General features: G+C 41.5%; 1 protein-coding gene across 2 annotated transcripts in view; it reads left to right on the forward strand.

Annotated features, from left to right (window-relative positions):
• Positions 1-15,867, forward strand: part of iars2 (isoleucyl-tRNA synthetase 2, mitochondrial) — a 109,082-nt gene that overhangs the window by 91,029 nt on the left and 2,186 nt on the right. Inside the window, exons 16-21 of one of the 2 annotated variants that reach the window (XR_005462359.1) lie at positions 482-584; positions 2,670-2,795; positions 6,888-7,019; positions 8,717-8,823; positions 10,886-11,030; positions 11,156-11,348. Coding sequence is in view for 1 of the 2 variants with exons in the window: in XM_038811998.1 (XP_038667926.1) it covers positions 482-584; positions 2,670-2,795; positions 6,888-7,019; positions 8,717-8,823; positions 10,886-11,031; positions 11,158-11,348 (805 nt within the window). In the remaining variant the exon portion in view is untranslated. Of the gene's footprint in view, positions 1-481; positions 585-2,669; positions 2,796-6,887; positions 7,020-8,716; positions 8,824-10,885; positions 11,032-11,155; positions 11,349-15,867 lie in introns of both variants that reach the window. The other variant, XM_038811998.1, reaches the window with a different exon arrangement.

Below are 15,867 nucleotides of genomic sequence, written 5' to 3' on the forward strand. Positions count from 1 at the left end.
TTACATGTACAGTAAACCTAAATTGGACTTCATGCATTTCCCTTTACTCTGATGCCATCTAATGCCTTACTAATGTTTGCTCCGGTGGTACCTGTACTATCTGACTCTTCCCACATCTTTACTTACCTTCTTTTCCCTCTCTGATAATAACTTCTGGTTCTCAATCCCCTGCCAAATTAGTTGAACCCCCCCCCCCCCCCCCCAATGACAGCACTATCAAACTTTTGAGAAGGGAAATTAAAGTCATTTTGTGATTTAATAAAAAAACTGTCTAACTTTTTTGTTTTAAGTGTATTTCTGAGAGTTTGATTGCCCGTGTTTAGAAATTTGCTACCTTCAAAACAATTTAATGCAAGTTCTTGGTTTTGGAACATTTGCATGGAAATTTCTATCTTTACAGCATATGAATTTATACAGTAGTAAAAAGAAACTGCTGGAGGAAATAATTTTGGTTAATAAACTTTGAATAATTTATTGTCAGAAAATTGATCATCCATGGGTTTACTCTCAATGAAACTGGTGAGAAAATGTCCAAATCTTTGGGAAATGTGGTGGATCCAGATGTTATTATTAATGGAGGACTGGTAAGTCACTTTTTTTTTTCACCTCTCCCTCTCCCCAAAAAGTACTCTTTTATGGTTGCTTTCATATTTTAATAAAGATGGATAGGATATCAGCATCTAAATGTATAAAAGTAGCACATTATAAGCATACACCATAGGAACAGGAATATATCACTTAGCTCCTTAAGCCTGCTCTACCCTGACTTTCAATGAGATCATGGTTGACTTGAAAACCTAACACCAAATATACCCCCACCCCCAAAATGCCCCGTAACCCTTAATATCTTTGGTTAACAAAACTTATCAATTGTTGTTCGTGGAAGAGAGTTTCAGGCATCAGCCTCCTTTTGTGTGTAGGTTTGTTTCCTCAACTCACTTGTGAAATTTCTGGCTCTAATTTTTAGACAATGCTCCCTGGTCCTAGACTCCCTAACCGGCAGAATCAGTTATTCTCTATTTGTTCTATCTGCTCCCTTTAATATCTTGAAAACTTGATCAAATCATCCCTTAACCATTTAAATTTCAGGCAATACAACCCTAGTTTGTGGAATATTGTTTTGTAATTTAACCTTTGAAATCTGGTTATCATTCTCATAAATCTACTCCCTCCAAAGCCCACTACATCCTACCTCTGGCGTGTGATGCCCAAGACTACTCATAGTACCCCAGGGATTTGAGTAGCTGTAGCATAATTTCTGCCCCCTTGTATTTTAAGTTCTCTAGATGTAAAAGCCAGTTCAATTTGCCTTTTTGAGTATTTCCTGTATTACTTCATGCCATTTTAATGATTAATATACATGGACCCAAATCTCTTTGGACCCCCACTATTTCTAACTTTTCAGCATTTAGAAAGTATTCTGTTCTGCCCTTTAAGACCCAAAGTGAGTGGCCTCACATTTGTCTACATTGAAATCCATTTACCACTATTTTGCTTACTCTTATCCCTTTGTAATTCTACACTGCTTAAAGTGCCACCTATCTTTTGTCATTGGAAAACTTGGACATATGACTTCCTGACCCCATCATCTGAATTATTAATCAATGAGGTGGATAGTTAGGACCCCAACACAGATGCTTGCAGGGTGCCACTAGTCACATCCTGACAACCCAAGCATCTATCTCCTGCTACTCGTCAAATTTCCAAACCAGGCCAATAATTTGTCTTCTAATATTCTCCTATGAGGGACTTTACCAAATGCCTCTGCACGCCAATGTAATTAACGACCTAGGCATTCCCCTGTACACTTCTTCAAAAAGTTCAATCTGATTTGTAAGGCACAACCTGCCCTTTCCATGCCATTTTTATTTGTGGGTTTTGCACTACTTCACATTACCAGCTTGCTGTTGCTGAGGTCATATTCTGTCAGATCCACTCAGTTCAGGCTTTGTCACATCCTTGGACAAGAGTTGAATGTGAGACAAGAGGCTGAAAGTTTCTTTCCTGGACATTAAGGCAGTGACGGACACTAAAGGGCCCTAGTAAATAGGGCACCGGGGAAAATCAATGGATGAAACCCTCCAGTGGCTGGGATGATATGAAGGAATATACACGTGAATGTCTTAATCCTTTGATCTCCTTTGACACTGAATGTAAATTGTGTTAGTTGATGTGAATTTATTTATCCTGAAGAAAGTTATATTGTTGTTTATGTGAGACCAAGAAATTTATTTTCATAAGAACATAAGAACTAGGAGCAGGAGTAGGCCATCTGGCCCCTCGAGCCTGCTCCGCCATTCAATTAAATCATGGCTGATCTTTTGTGGACTCAGCTCCACTTTCCGGCCCGAACACCGTAACCCTTAATCCCTTTATTCTTCAAAAAACTATCTATCTTTACCTTAAAAACATGTAATGAAGGAGCCTCAACTGCTTCACTGGGCAAGGAATTCCATAGATTCACAACCCTTTGGGTGAAGAAGTTCCTCCTAAACTCAGTCCTAAATCTACTTCCCCTAAATCTACTTCCCCTTCATCCAACAATAAAATTCATGCAAGTTGTGTCTTGAATATTAAATGTAAAGATCACAATTTATAAATTGCATATGTTCTTTATTTACATAATATAAATATCAACTGTATTTAGGAGAATTGCTTATGTTATATAGGATCCAAACCAAGACCCACCCTATGGAGCAGATGTTCTTCGCTGGTGGGCAGCAGAGTCCAATGTTTTCACAGAGGTTATGATTGGGAAAAATATACTGGAAGCGGCAAGAGATGATGTTTTTAAGGTGAGAAATTCAAAAAAAAAAGAATTCTGAAGCTTGCTAGGATGTTTTTTCCCTGTCAGCAATAAGATGTACATAACATTTTTTGATCACAATGTGTTTCATTATTTGTTTTATTATTGAATTTATATAGGACCCTTTTTATTCAATTGAAGCTCCTATGTGGCAGTCCCAACTCCAGCTGAATTGTGGACCACATTGACCAAATCATTGCACTGCATATCTGATGAATTTGCATAGTGGGTTGGCAGTGCCATGGAGCAGTAGTAAGCAGGTTCAATCTTCACTAGGTTTGGTTTCAATCTGGGTTGCTTTATGTGGCTAGTGATGGACAGAAAGCTACTCTACATCCTACAGGGTGGCAATAAAAAGCAGATTGATCCATTATCACCAAGTTACTATTGTGGATCTCCTAGCATGGCAGCCAGTTAACCTGAAGACTGACCGAGGTCTGAAAGCTGGCAGCCCATCTATCTTATTGGACGGTGTAGAAACTCCTATGCTGCCTGGTAGCAGCTGAGCAATAAACTCACCAACATCCCAGAATCAACACCGGTGTTGTCGCTTCACAATTCCTAATAAACTCAAACATACCAACCAGCAGAGAAGATAAGTGGATGGTCAAAGCATCCCCTGTGGTGTCTCAAGAGTGCCCCAGAGGAGATAGACTTCTCAAGCCCTTACTCGCGCGAGGAAGTGGACAGCACCCTGTCAGCAAACAAGCCAGGCAATGTAGCAGGAATTAATGGGATTTACAGATTTCCTGAAGAACATTGGATTAGAAGAAAGGAAGTCGTTTGCAAAACTTTCCAGTATCACAGTACAGGCACCATTCCAAACTTCTGCCGCCAATCCAAATTGATGGCATTTGCCAAGTCAGGGAAGCCACACAGCTCCTGTCCCATCGCCCTGTTCTCCTATGCAAGATCCTGGAATATCTCCCGTTAAACGGCCTGAATCTTGCCCTGGAAGCAGCGATGTCCCACTGAGCACCGCTGCCCCACTCAACAAGTAGGTTCCTGCACAGGCTGCAATTTCTTATGGCAGGTCCTGACACTGACCTCATGTTTTAAGGCCTGTTTCAAGAAAGGCCTGAAAACAACAACCACCTTGTTCATTTCTACTATGCCTGTGACACATGCATCACTTGCTGTGTGAAAACCCTACAACGAATCAACTCCGCAATCCGTAACCAACAGAAACTAAATCAGCTGCCTACACATAACCAACACCAGACTCCCACAGGAGTCGGTGCAAACTCGATGGGCCAAATGGCCTTCTTCGGCACTATAAATTCTATGATTCCATGAAAAGCTGTCTTGTTAAATAACAAGAAAATGTCATTTATTATATTTTCAAAGGGCATGCAAAAATAAGCTGATTTTGATTTGGAAATAAATTTTCATTTCCACTGCCTAATGAATGAGTAGCCAAAGGGAATTGGATTAGGATAAAAAGCCATCAACAAAAGTACGAATAAAAAAGGAAATCACACAGTATTATTCAAATAAGGAACACTTCTTATAAGTGTTTAATAAAGCTATGTCAATCACAACGTTACATTAACAGTGAAAGGAACGTTTTGAAGGGTACAAGCAAGCAAAAGAATAAGGATTAAATAACCCTTGGGAGCAACCAGCTGGCACAGACATGCTGGTTCAATAACAGTCATTATATAATTTATCATGAATTCATAAACCTATCTGGCCATCTTTTTCAACTTGAGCTTTATTCCAACGAGGATCAAATTCATCTGTTTCTGTTAAATTCTTACAGATGATTCCTAAATTTTGGTTGGCGATTTGAGGTTAAAAGTGTTAGAATTTAAACAGGTTTTTTAAAAAAAAAGTTAGATATTGAAATCCAAAATAAAAACGGAACATTTTGGAGATGCCCAGCATGTCTGGCAGCATCTGTGGTGAGCACAAATAAATTAACTTTTCTGCTATGGACTGCAAGCGTTGAAGAAAAACGGGTTATCTAAACTGTTCACATTCGTAAACCAAAGGTTTTTGTTGCAATGCCAAAGAGAGGCACTTTTTTGCTCTTCCAATGTAACCCAGTGAGATTATTGAACGTTCTCATATTGAGGAACTGAAACTGTTCACCTCTGAGGAATTATTATCACTTATTGGACAGCACGGTAGCCCAGTGGGTAGAACTGTTGCTTCACAGCTCCAGGGTCCCAGGTTCGATTCCTGGCTTGGGTCACTGTCTGTGTGGAGTCTGCACGTTCTCCCCATGTGAAAAATGAAAATGAAAATCGCTTATTGTCACGAGTAGGCTTCAAATGAAGTTACTGTGAAAAGTGTGTGTCTGCGTGGGTTTCCTCCGGGTGCTCCGGTTTCCTCCCACAAGTCCCGAAAGATGTGCCGTTAGGTAATTTAGGCATTCTAAATTCTCCCTCCGTGTACCCGAACAGACGCGGAATGTAGCAACGAGGGGCTTTTCACAGTAACTTCATTGCAGTGTTAATGTTAGCCTACTTGTGACAAAAAAGATTATTATTATTAGGAACTGGGATTTACAGTGTGCCAGGGAAGACAGCTCATTTGGAGATGATGTAAGAAGAAAATCAATCTAACTCACTGTCTCAACTGGTTCCTGGCATTTGTATATCTCATCTTTCACATCATTCAGATCTTTCATATTTTAGGGCATCCCAAATGTCTCGTAGCCAATGGTGAGGTGTACTTACCATATGTTAGACATTGATTTTGCAAATATAGTTTTAGTCTGAATGCAAATGCATCGTTAGTAATGGCAAATGAAACAATTGGGATAATTAAAAAATTTTGAAGAGGAAAGTATCTGGGAATTAGTTAAATCAAATCTTAGATATCCCATTTGACTGTTGTTAACATAGTACATTATGCAGAAACTGTTTGATCATTAATCCAGTAAAGTTTAATTTATAATGTGAACCTGAAAATACTAGTCATTATTACAAAGAACAAAGAAAATTACAGCACAGGAACAGGCCCTTCGGCCCTCCCAGCCTGCGCCGATCCAGATCCTTTATCTAAACCTGTCCCCTATTTTCCAAGGTCTACTTCCCTCTGTTCCCCGCACGTTCATATATCTGTCTAGATGCATCTTAAATGATGCTGTCGTGCCCGCCTCTACCACCTCCGCTGGCAAAGCGTTCCAGGTACCCACCACCCTCTGCGTAAAAAACTTTCCACGCACATCTCCCTTAAACTTTCCCCCTCTCACCTTGAAATCGTGACCCCTTGTAATTGACACCCCCAATCTTGGAAAAAGCTTGTTGCTATCCACCCTGTCTCATAATTTTGTAGACCTCAATCAGGACCCCCTCAACCTCCGTCTTTCCAACGAAAACAATCCTAATCTACTCAACCTTTCTTCATAGCTAGCACCCTCCATACCAGGCAACATCCTGGTGAACCTCCTCTGCACCCTCTCTGAAGCATCCACGTCCTTCTGGTAATGTGGCGACCAGAACTGCACGTAGTATTCCAAATGTGGCCTAACCAAAGTCCTATACAACTGTAACGTGACCTGCGACTCTTGTACTCAACACCCCGTCCGATGAAGGCAAGCATGCTGTATGCCTTCTTGACCACTCTATCGACCTGCGTTGCCACCTTCAGGGTACAATGGACCTGAACTCCCAGATCTCTCTGTACATCAATTTTTTCCAGGATTCTTCCATTGACCATATAGTCCGCTCTTGAATTAGATATTCCAAAATGCATCACCTCGCATTTGCCTGGATTGAACTCCATCTGCCATTTCTCTGCCCAACTCTCCAATCTATCTATATTTTGCTGTATTCTCTGACAGTCCTCCTCGCTATCTGCAACTCCACCAATCTTAGTGTCATCTGCAAACTTGCTAATCAGACCACCTATACCTTCCTCCAGATCATTTATGTATATCACTAAAGTTTGCAGTGATTTCTTCAGAAGTACCAAACACACTTTCATTTAAAATAGCCAGGAACCTGTCACTCTTTGATTATACGGAAGCTCCTTAGGTTTGTGATAAAGACTATCGGCCTTATTGCCTGGTGAAGAAAAACTCAGATGGCTTCTAATTTTGACAATTAATTTATATGTTCTGTTTTTCCAGTTACGGAATACATTACGCTTTATGTTGGGGAATCTTTTTAACTTTGACCCTGAAACTGATGCAGTTCCAGGTGAACAAATGCTAATGGTGGATCAGTATATGCTTCACCTCCTTCAAGATTACAGTACCAAGGTAATGACAGCAAAATATCCAGCATTATTCTTTTAGTCACTGGATACAAAGGTAATAGAAGTTATACGTTCCTAAAGCACAGCAATACCTACTGTGGAATATTTTAAATAACTTCTCCACTGCTGTCATAAAAAATTGCAGTGAACCATTGAAAATAATAATGAATTTATTCATAATTTAAAAAATAAAACGGTTATCATGCTAAATTATAATTTCCTGTTATTGATATGGGGCAGCACAGTAGCACAGTGGTTAGCACAGTTCCTTCACAGCTCCAGGGTCCCAGGTTCAATTCCCGGCTTGGGTCACTGTCTGTGCGGAGTCTGCACTTTCTCCCCGTGTCTACGTGGGTTTCTTCCGGGTGCTCCGGTTTCCTCCCACAGTCCAAAGATGTGCAGGTTAGGTGGATTGGCTGTGATAAATTGCCCTTAGTGACCAAAAAAAGGTTAAGTGGGGTTACTAGGTTTCGGGGGTAGGGTAGAGAAGTGGGCATGAGTAGGGTGCTCTTTGTAAGGGCCAGTGCAGACTCGATGGGCCGAATGGCCTCCTTCTACACTAGATTCTGTGACCTCTGAATGAATCCAAGCTTGCAGTACATTGTATGCCTGTGAAGAGGTTAAAGCTTTCGCTGATTGTGCTTTTTATTCATTCATGCGATGTGGGAATCAATCTCTGACAAGGCCCACGTTTTTTGCTTATCCTTAACTTGGTGATGGACCTCTGTAGTCCAGGTGGTGAAGAATGTCCTGCAGTGCTGTTAGGAAGTTCCAAGATTCTGACCTAACAACAATGAAGAAACTACACTATATTCCCCAGTCACATTGGTGTATGAATTGGGGGGGGGGGGACATGAAGGTGCGAATGGAGGGGGAGTCATGTGTCTGCTACCCTTGTCCTTCAAGGTTGTAGAGATTGCACGCTTGGTAGGTGTTGTCGAAGAAGCCATGGTGAATAGTTGCAGTGCATCTTGTACGTGATTACTCTGCAGTCACAGTGAATGGTTGAAGGAGTGAATGCCTAAGCATGTGGTGAATGGGGTGCCAATCAAACAGGCTGCTTTGTCCCTGGATGATGTGAAACTTCTTTGAAGTGTTGTTGCACTCAACCAGGCAAAAGTAGAATATTCCATTACAATTGACTCATGTCACATAAAAGACATAAAGGGTTTTGGGGAAGTCATGTGGCGAGTCAGCCATTGCAAAATACCCAGCTTCTGACCTGCTCTTGGAGACACAGTATTTATATGGCTGGTCCAGTTAAGTTTCTGGCTGGTGGTAACCTTTTGGAAGTTGATGGTAGGGTAATTCAACAACCGTAATGCCACTGAATGTCATGGGGAGTTGGTTAGACTCATCCCTTGGCAATAGTCATTGTGTGGCGCGAATATAATTTTCCACAGATCAGCCCAAGACTGCACATTGCCTCGGTCTTGCTCTATTTGCATGTGGACTACTTCAGTATCTGAAGAGTTGCAAATGGTACAGAACACTGCCACTGTGCAATAATCAGCCTTAGTAACTGAGCAAAACAGCCTGAACAGAATAGAACAACTCGCAGGTCAAAAAGGTTCATCAATGGCACAATTTAATTTGGGTTGTACTTCAGCTTTCTGTTCCTATTAATATTTTGAGGTTGCTGAAATGTGTACATTTTGCAACAAACATTCACCTACAAGATCTGTTTCTAATTTTACTCAGGTTACAGAGGCCTATACAGAGTATGATTTTGGAAAAGTTAATCGCCTTGTGTTGGCATTCATCAACAGAGAACTCTCTAACTTTTACTTCAGCATCATCAAAGATCGGTTAGTATAATATTCATAACTACAATGTTTAGACTTCATTTGCAAACCCAAAAACTGTTGTTTAGTAAGTACTTTAAATGGACTTCCAAATCAGACCAATTAATTCAAACAAACCACTCTATGGAGGCTATCTTATAATAATAATCATAATAATAATCTTTATTGTCACAAGTAGGCATACATTTACACTGCAATGAAGTTACTGTGAAATGCCCCATGTCGCCATATTCCGGCGCCTGTTCGGGTAAACATGGGGAGAATTCAGAATATCCGATTCACCTGACCGCACGTCTTTTGAGACTTATTGGACAAAACTGCAGCACCCGGACGAAACCGAAGCACCACACAGACACTGGGAGAACGTGCAGACTCCGCACAGACAGTGACCCAAGCCAGGAATCGAACCCGGGACCCTGGAGCTGTGAAGCAACAGTGCTGTGCTGCCCAAAGACCAAAACTGTAATGAATAGTTTACATTTAAATATAAGAACTAGGAGTAGGCCATCTGGCCCCTCGCGCCTGCTCCGCCATTCAATGAGATCATGGCTGATCTTTTTTGGACTCAACTCCACTTTCCGGCCCGAACACCATAACCCTTTATCCCTTTATTCTTCAAAAAACTATCTATCTTTACCTTAAAAACATTTAATGAAGGAGCCTCAACTGCTTCACTGGGCAAGGAATTCCATAGATTCACAACCCTTTGGGTGAAGAAGTTCCTCCTAAACTCGGTCCTAAATCTACTTCCCGTTATTTTGAGGCTATGCCCCCTAGTTCTGCTTTCACCCGCCAGTGGAAACAGTCTGCCCACATCTATCATATCTATTCCCTTCATAATTTTATACGTTTCTATAAGATCCCCCGCATCCTTCTAAATTCCAACGAGTACGGTCCCAGTCTACTCAACCTGTCCTCGTAATCCAACCCCTTCAGCTCTGGATTAACCTAGTGAATCTCCTCTGCACACCCAGATAATTACCTGGGCAATACTACAAAATCCATACATATTGACTACCATCAATTGCTGTAAGAAGGGCGGCATGGTGGCACAGTGGTTAGCACTGCTGCATCATGGCGCCGAGGTCCCAGGTTCGATCCCGGCCCCAGGTCACTGTCCATGTGGAGTTTGCACATTCTCCCTGTGTGACCCTGCGTGGGTCTCACCCCCACAACCTAAAGATATGCAGGGTAGGTGGATTGGCCACGCTAAATTGGAAAAAAATAATTGGGTCTTCTAAATTTATAAGATAAAAACATCAATTGCTGTAAGATGATAGTGATAGGCCTTCTCCGTGAACTGCTGCAGTCCTTGTACAGTGGTGCTCCCACAGTGGTGCTCCTACAGTGGTATTAACTATGAAATTCCAGGATATTAGCACACAAGTGAGTTGTGATGTTGTGATGTATGCCCACATCAGGGCATGTTACTGAGAGGTGATGCTGTTCCCACAATATTTTCTCTTGCCCTTTTTGGTGGCATAGGTTATAAGTTAGAGCTGTGCTGTTAAATTGATGCAGTACATCTTATAGATCATATGCATTGCAACCACAGTGCACCAGTTGTGGAGTTGGTGCATGTTCACTCCAACGTCAGAGGTACCAATCAAGAAAACTACACTTTCCTGGAAGATGTTGAGGTTCTTAATGCTGAATGTTCTATCACTCTTGACTTGAGCCTTGTAAATGGTGGTGAGGCTTTAAGCGACCAGGAATTGAGGCCCTCCTGGAGAGTACTAACCTCTGTCGTGTTCTTGTAGCTATGGTACTGATATAGCTGGCCTACTTTAGTTTCTAGTCAGCACCAAGATAATAGGGCAACTCCATGATAGTGGTCCTGTTAAAGGCCCGTGATGGTAACTTGTCTTTCCCTTGTTCACTACAAGGTGTTTTAGTGGCATAATTATTCCGTGCCATTCTTCAGGTCAAGCTAAATTGGTACCTAAATTCGATTGTAGGTTAACATGGACGTCTTCATTAACAGAAGTTAGCAGTGGATGTGGATTTTAGTCTGTTGGAGATATTAGAACATGCCTGTCTAAACAATGTTGTATTAATATTTCAGATTATATTGTGAAGATGAGAAACACCCCAAGCGCATGTCGTGTCAGACAGTTTTAGATGAAGCATTAGATGTAATCACACGTTCTGTAGCTCCAATCCTGCCTCATCTTGCAGAGGAGGTATTCCAGCACCTATCAAACAAAAAAGGTAGCTTTTCTTCAATGCTGTTACTTGCTTTTTGTAGTATAAAAATAATTTTAGAACTCAAAATGCATTGAATGCATATCTAAATCAAGAATACACAAGCCTCTTGCATTTTTGGTTATCTTTCAGAGCCTCTGAGTGTGTTTCGCACAGGTTGGATAAAGGCCAGTTCTGTTTGGAAGAAGCCTGGTGTAGTGGAAGCTATTGAGGGTGCTTGTGCAATAAGAGACAGCTTCTTGAGCTCTATACCTGGAAAAAACTCAACTGAGTATGATGTAACTATTATCATCGAGCCATCTTTGTTGCTCGAGTTGATGGAGGTAATTCCAGCCAACTTTGAAAGCAATCTTGTGATTTATGTAAATTGAGATATATTTTAACTACTATCATTTTAAGAAAATTTGTACATGATTGGATTCCATGTTTTGGATTAAAATAAGTGTTGGGATCTCAAATTCTAGATCAGGATCTACCAAGCTGATTTCCTGCAAAGGTTTGGTTGGGGTGACAGCCCACCTGGGCCAGCGAATGTATGAATACAGATATGGTGATGGACATCCTCCATGTCCCACATAACCGATGCCTTGTGCATCACCCAATCTGAAACAGTATAAAGAAATGCCAATTTTATCAAATGTTCAAGTTGGTGTGCTGTCCTTGAATTGTAAAACTACAGGAATTAGAGCAACAGCAAAGAAAATGGTAGCAATCTGCAACTACTGGAATGTGTGCGAAAGTTGGGGTGGTACAGAAGCCCTTGCATCACACGGGTCTCTTGCACCAGAACGAACAGTTCAGACTGGTGGCTGCAGTCCAACATCAGAGCACGCTCACTGTCACTGTGGCCTGGAATTTCTACACCTCCGGCTTATTCCAGCCTGCAACACGAGACACCGGTAACATAATTTGCTGTCCGCATTGACACATTGAACCATTTTATCACCTTTCGCACAGAGGCAGCTAAAAAAGAAAGAGCTGTATGCGATCAGAATTGCTGGTTTCCCAGAGGCTCTGGGAATTATTGAGCGAGTACACATTATTCTATGACTGTGAAGAATATGGGCTGAAATCGGAATGGAGAATAGCTCCTGACCCCGAAATCGCAGTAGGCATCGGTTTAATGCCGGGACGCGATCACCCACTCCCTCAAAATCGGCATCATCGCGAAACCCGTAATTGCAACTGTGTTTGTATCTCATTATCTGGCCCACCCGTAATACTCCGCCTCCGATGGGCCAAGTTCTCAATGGCATGGTCCACATGTGGTCTCAACAGCTGTGAACCTGGCATGGCGGCTGGGGAGAGAGAGCTTGTATGAATAGTGTCCAGCACCGGCATATTTCGCCGACAGTCGTGCTGCTGGCAGGGGGGGGGGGCCTCTGCCAGGGCTGGGAGAATAGTGAGGGGTGGTTAGGAGTGGGCTGTGGGGTCGGGGTGGATTGGTACTTGGTCCAGCACAACCAGTGCCATCTTTTCAGGCACGATCGGTGCGTGTACCGGCAGCACGGTAGCATGGTGGTTAGCATAAATGCTTCACAGCTCCAGGGTCCCAGGTTCGGTTCCCGGCTGGGTCACTGTCTGTGCGGAGTCTGCACGTCCTCCCCGTGTGTGCGTGGGTTTCTTCCGGGTGCTCCGGTTTCCTCCCACAGTCCAAAGATGTGCGGGTTAGGTGGATTGGCCATGATAAATTGCCCGTAGTGTCCTTAAAAAAAAAAAAGTAAGGTTAAAGGGGGGTTGTTGGGTTACGGGTATCGGGTGGATACGTGGGTTTGAGTAGGGTGATCATTGCTCGGCACAACATCGAGGGCCGAAGGGCTTGTTCAGTGCTGTAATGTTCTATGTGTGTGGAGGTGCAAGTTACACGCAACTGCAGCTTGTCAGCCCTGCGCGTCCAGCATGGACCCGCCAATTCTCCCACCATTTTTCCCATTCTGCGGGTGTTTCAATTGGCACCAATGTTTCGGTCGTGGAAATCCACCGATCCTCCATTGGTGTCAGCACTTAGAGGCAGGAACGGAGAATCCAGCCCCATGTGTTTTCATTAGTAGGATAAGTTCTTTAGATCAAATCTCCATTACATAAATATGGTTACAAGGTGACCAAAATTGGTAAACATTCCAGGGTACACAACATAGATTGGAAAAGGAGAAATAACTCTGATAGTAAAGGATGTCATAAGAACATCAGTGAAAAAGAATCTTGGTTCAGAAAATAGAACTAGTATAGGTGGAGAGTCAGATAATGCTGATGGGAGTAGTCTATAGGTATTCTAACAATAGCTATACTATTGGGCGAATTATTAAACAAGAAATTATTGGAGCTTGTAGTGCAGGCAGTTCAATAGTTGTGGGGGAGAAAGCTTCACATCAGTCAATTAATCATCACATAGACTGGAGCAATCGAATTGTCAAAAGTGTCTGGAAGATGAGTTTGTAGAATTCTTTTATGACCGTTTTCTGGAGCAATATGTTGTGAAACCAACAAGGGATAAAGGTATTTTAAGATCTAATATTGTGTAATGTAATTAGTCATATTATAGTAAAAGAGCCATTGCCAAATAGTGATCACCATACAACTGAATTCCACATTTAAGTTTAAAAGCTACATATTCCAATCACAAAGAATTTTAAACTTAAAGTGTGAGGGGAGAGCTGGCTAAGGTTGATTGGGTGAATTGCTGAAAGGTAGGGTGGGAAGTAAACAGTGGAAAATATTTAGTTTCCATTGGAAAGATTCAGTGCGAAAGATCCATATTTGATTTGATTTATTATTGTCACATGTATTAGTATACAGTAAAAAGTATTGTTTCTTGCATGCTGTACAAACAATGCATACCGTACATAGGGAAGGAAGGGGAGACTGCAGAATATAATGTTACAGTTATAACAAGGTGTAAAGAAAAGATCAACTTAATACGAGGTAAGTCCATTCAAAAGTCTGATGGCAGTAGGGAAGAAGCTGTTCTTGCGTCAATTGGTACGTGACCTCAAACTTTGGTATGTTTCCTGACGGAAGAAGGTGGAAGAGAGTATGTCCGGGGTGTGTGGAGTCCTTAATTATGCTGGCTGCCTTTCCGAGGCAGTGGGAATTGTAGACAGAGTCAATGGATGGGAGGCTGGTTTGCAAGATGGATTGGGCTACATTCACGACCTTTTGTAATTGCCTGCGGTCTTGGGCAGAGCAGGATCCATACCAAGCTGTGATGCAACCAGAAAGAATGCTTTCTCTGGTGCATCTGTAGAAGTTGGTGAGTAGGTGACATGCCAAATTTCCTTAGTCTTCTGAGAAAGTAGAGTCGTTGGTGGGCTTTCTTAACTATAGTGTCGGCATGGGGGACCAGGACAGGTTGTTGGTGATCTGGACACCTAAAAACTTGAAGCTCTCGACCCTTTCTACTTCGTTCCCATTGATGTAGACAGGGGCATGTTCACTATTACGCTTCCTGAAGTCAATGACAATCTCCTTTGTTTTGTTGACATTGAGGGAGATTATTGTCGTCGCACTTAGTCATACGTAGTTGACTAAAGAATTTAAGGATCGCAAAAGGCTTGGAATTCTGAAAATAATAATAGAATATGATGATTGGGAGCGTTTTAGAAACCATCAAAATGTTGATCAAAAAGGGGGAAAAATAGAATGGGAGTAAACTAGCCAGGAATATTTTTTTTTTTAAAAGAGCTTTTGAATGTATATAAGAAAGGTTGAGGGTACCCAAAGTAAATGTTGGCCCCTTAAAAGCAGAGACAGGAAAATTTATGGGAATGAGGAAATGGCAGAGACATTGAACAAATATTTTGTGTCTCTGTTTCCACAGTTGAGGACACAAGTTACGTAGAAGAGTGATGTAATTTATATCAGCAGAGAAAAATTATCTCTCATACTCAAGGGACTGAATTCTGACAAATGCACAGGACCTAATGGTCTACATCCTAAAGATTGAGGTAGCTGCAGAAATAGTGGATTCGCAGGCTGAGTTTTCAAAATTCCTAGATTCTGTCACAGCAGATTGGCAGTTAACAAATATAATACCGCTATTTAAGAAAGGTGGGGGAGACAAAACTGAGAACTACACATTAGTTAGCCTGATATTATCAGGAAAGTGCTGGAATCTATTATTGAGGAAGTCTTAAAAATGTTATTTAAAACATAGTACGATAGAAACAAGTCAACTTGGTTTTACAAAAGGGAAATTCTGTTGACAAAGTTGTTAAGAGTTTTTGAGGCTGTAACCAAAAGGGTACATAAAGAAGAATTACAGATGTGGTATACTTAAGATTCCCAAACCTACTAAAAAAACACGAGTGCTCATGGGGTTGGGAGTGAGATATTAGCACGGATGGAGGATTGGTTGATGAACAAGCAGAGAGTGGGCACAAATCAGACATTTAAGATGGCTGATTGTTGCCACAAAGAGATATTTACAATCTATATTAACGACTTAGACAAAGATTCAGAGAGTAATGTATCCAAATTTACTGACGACACAAAGCTAAGTGGGAATGCAAGCTGTAAGGATAAAGAGGTAGATATAGACAGTTTTGAGTGAGCAACAATTTGGCAGATGGGAGTAACATGTTGGGAAACTTGAATTATTCATTTTGGTTGCAAGAATAGAAAGACAGAATTGTTTTTAAAAGGTGTGAAACTTTGGTGTTCCAAGAAATTTAGATGTACTCGTACAAGGAACACAAAATTAACATCATGTACAGCTAGCAATTAGGAAAGCAAAGGGCATGTTGATCTCTATTGCAGGGAGATTGGAGTAAAAAAATGATTAGGTTTTACCATTATAAAGTGCTTTGATCACACCTGGAATACTGTACAATTTTGTCTCTATAA

Source organism: Scyliorhinus canicula, chromosome 1, assembly GCF_902713615.1.
Source record: "Scyliorhinus canicula chromosome 1, sScyCan1.1, whole genome shotgun sequence".
NCBI classification, from domain to species: domain Eukaryota; kingdom Metazoa; phylum Chordata; class Chondrichthyes; order Carcharhiniformes; family Scyliorhinidae; genus Scyliorhinus; species Scyliorhinus canicula.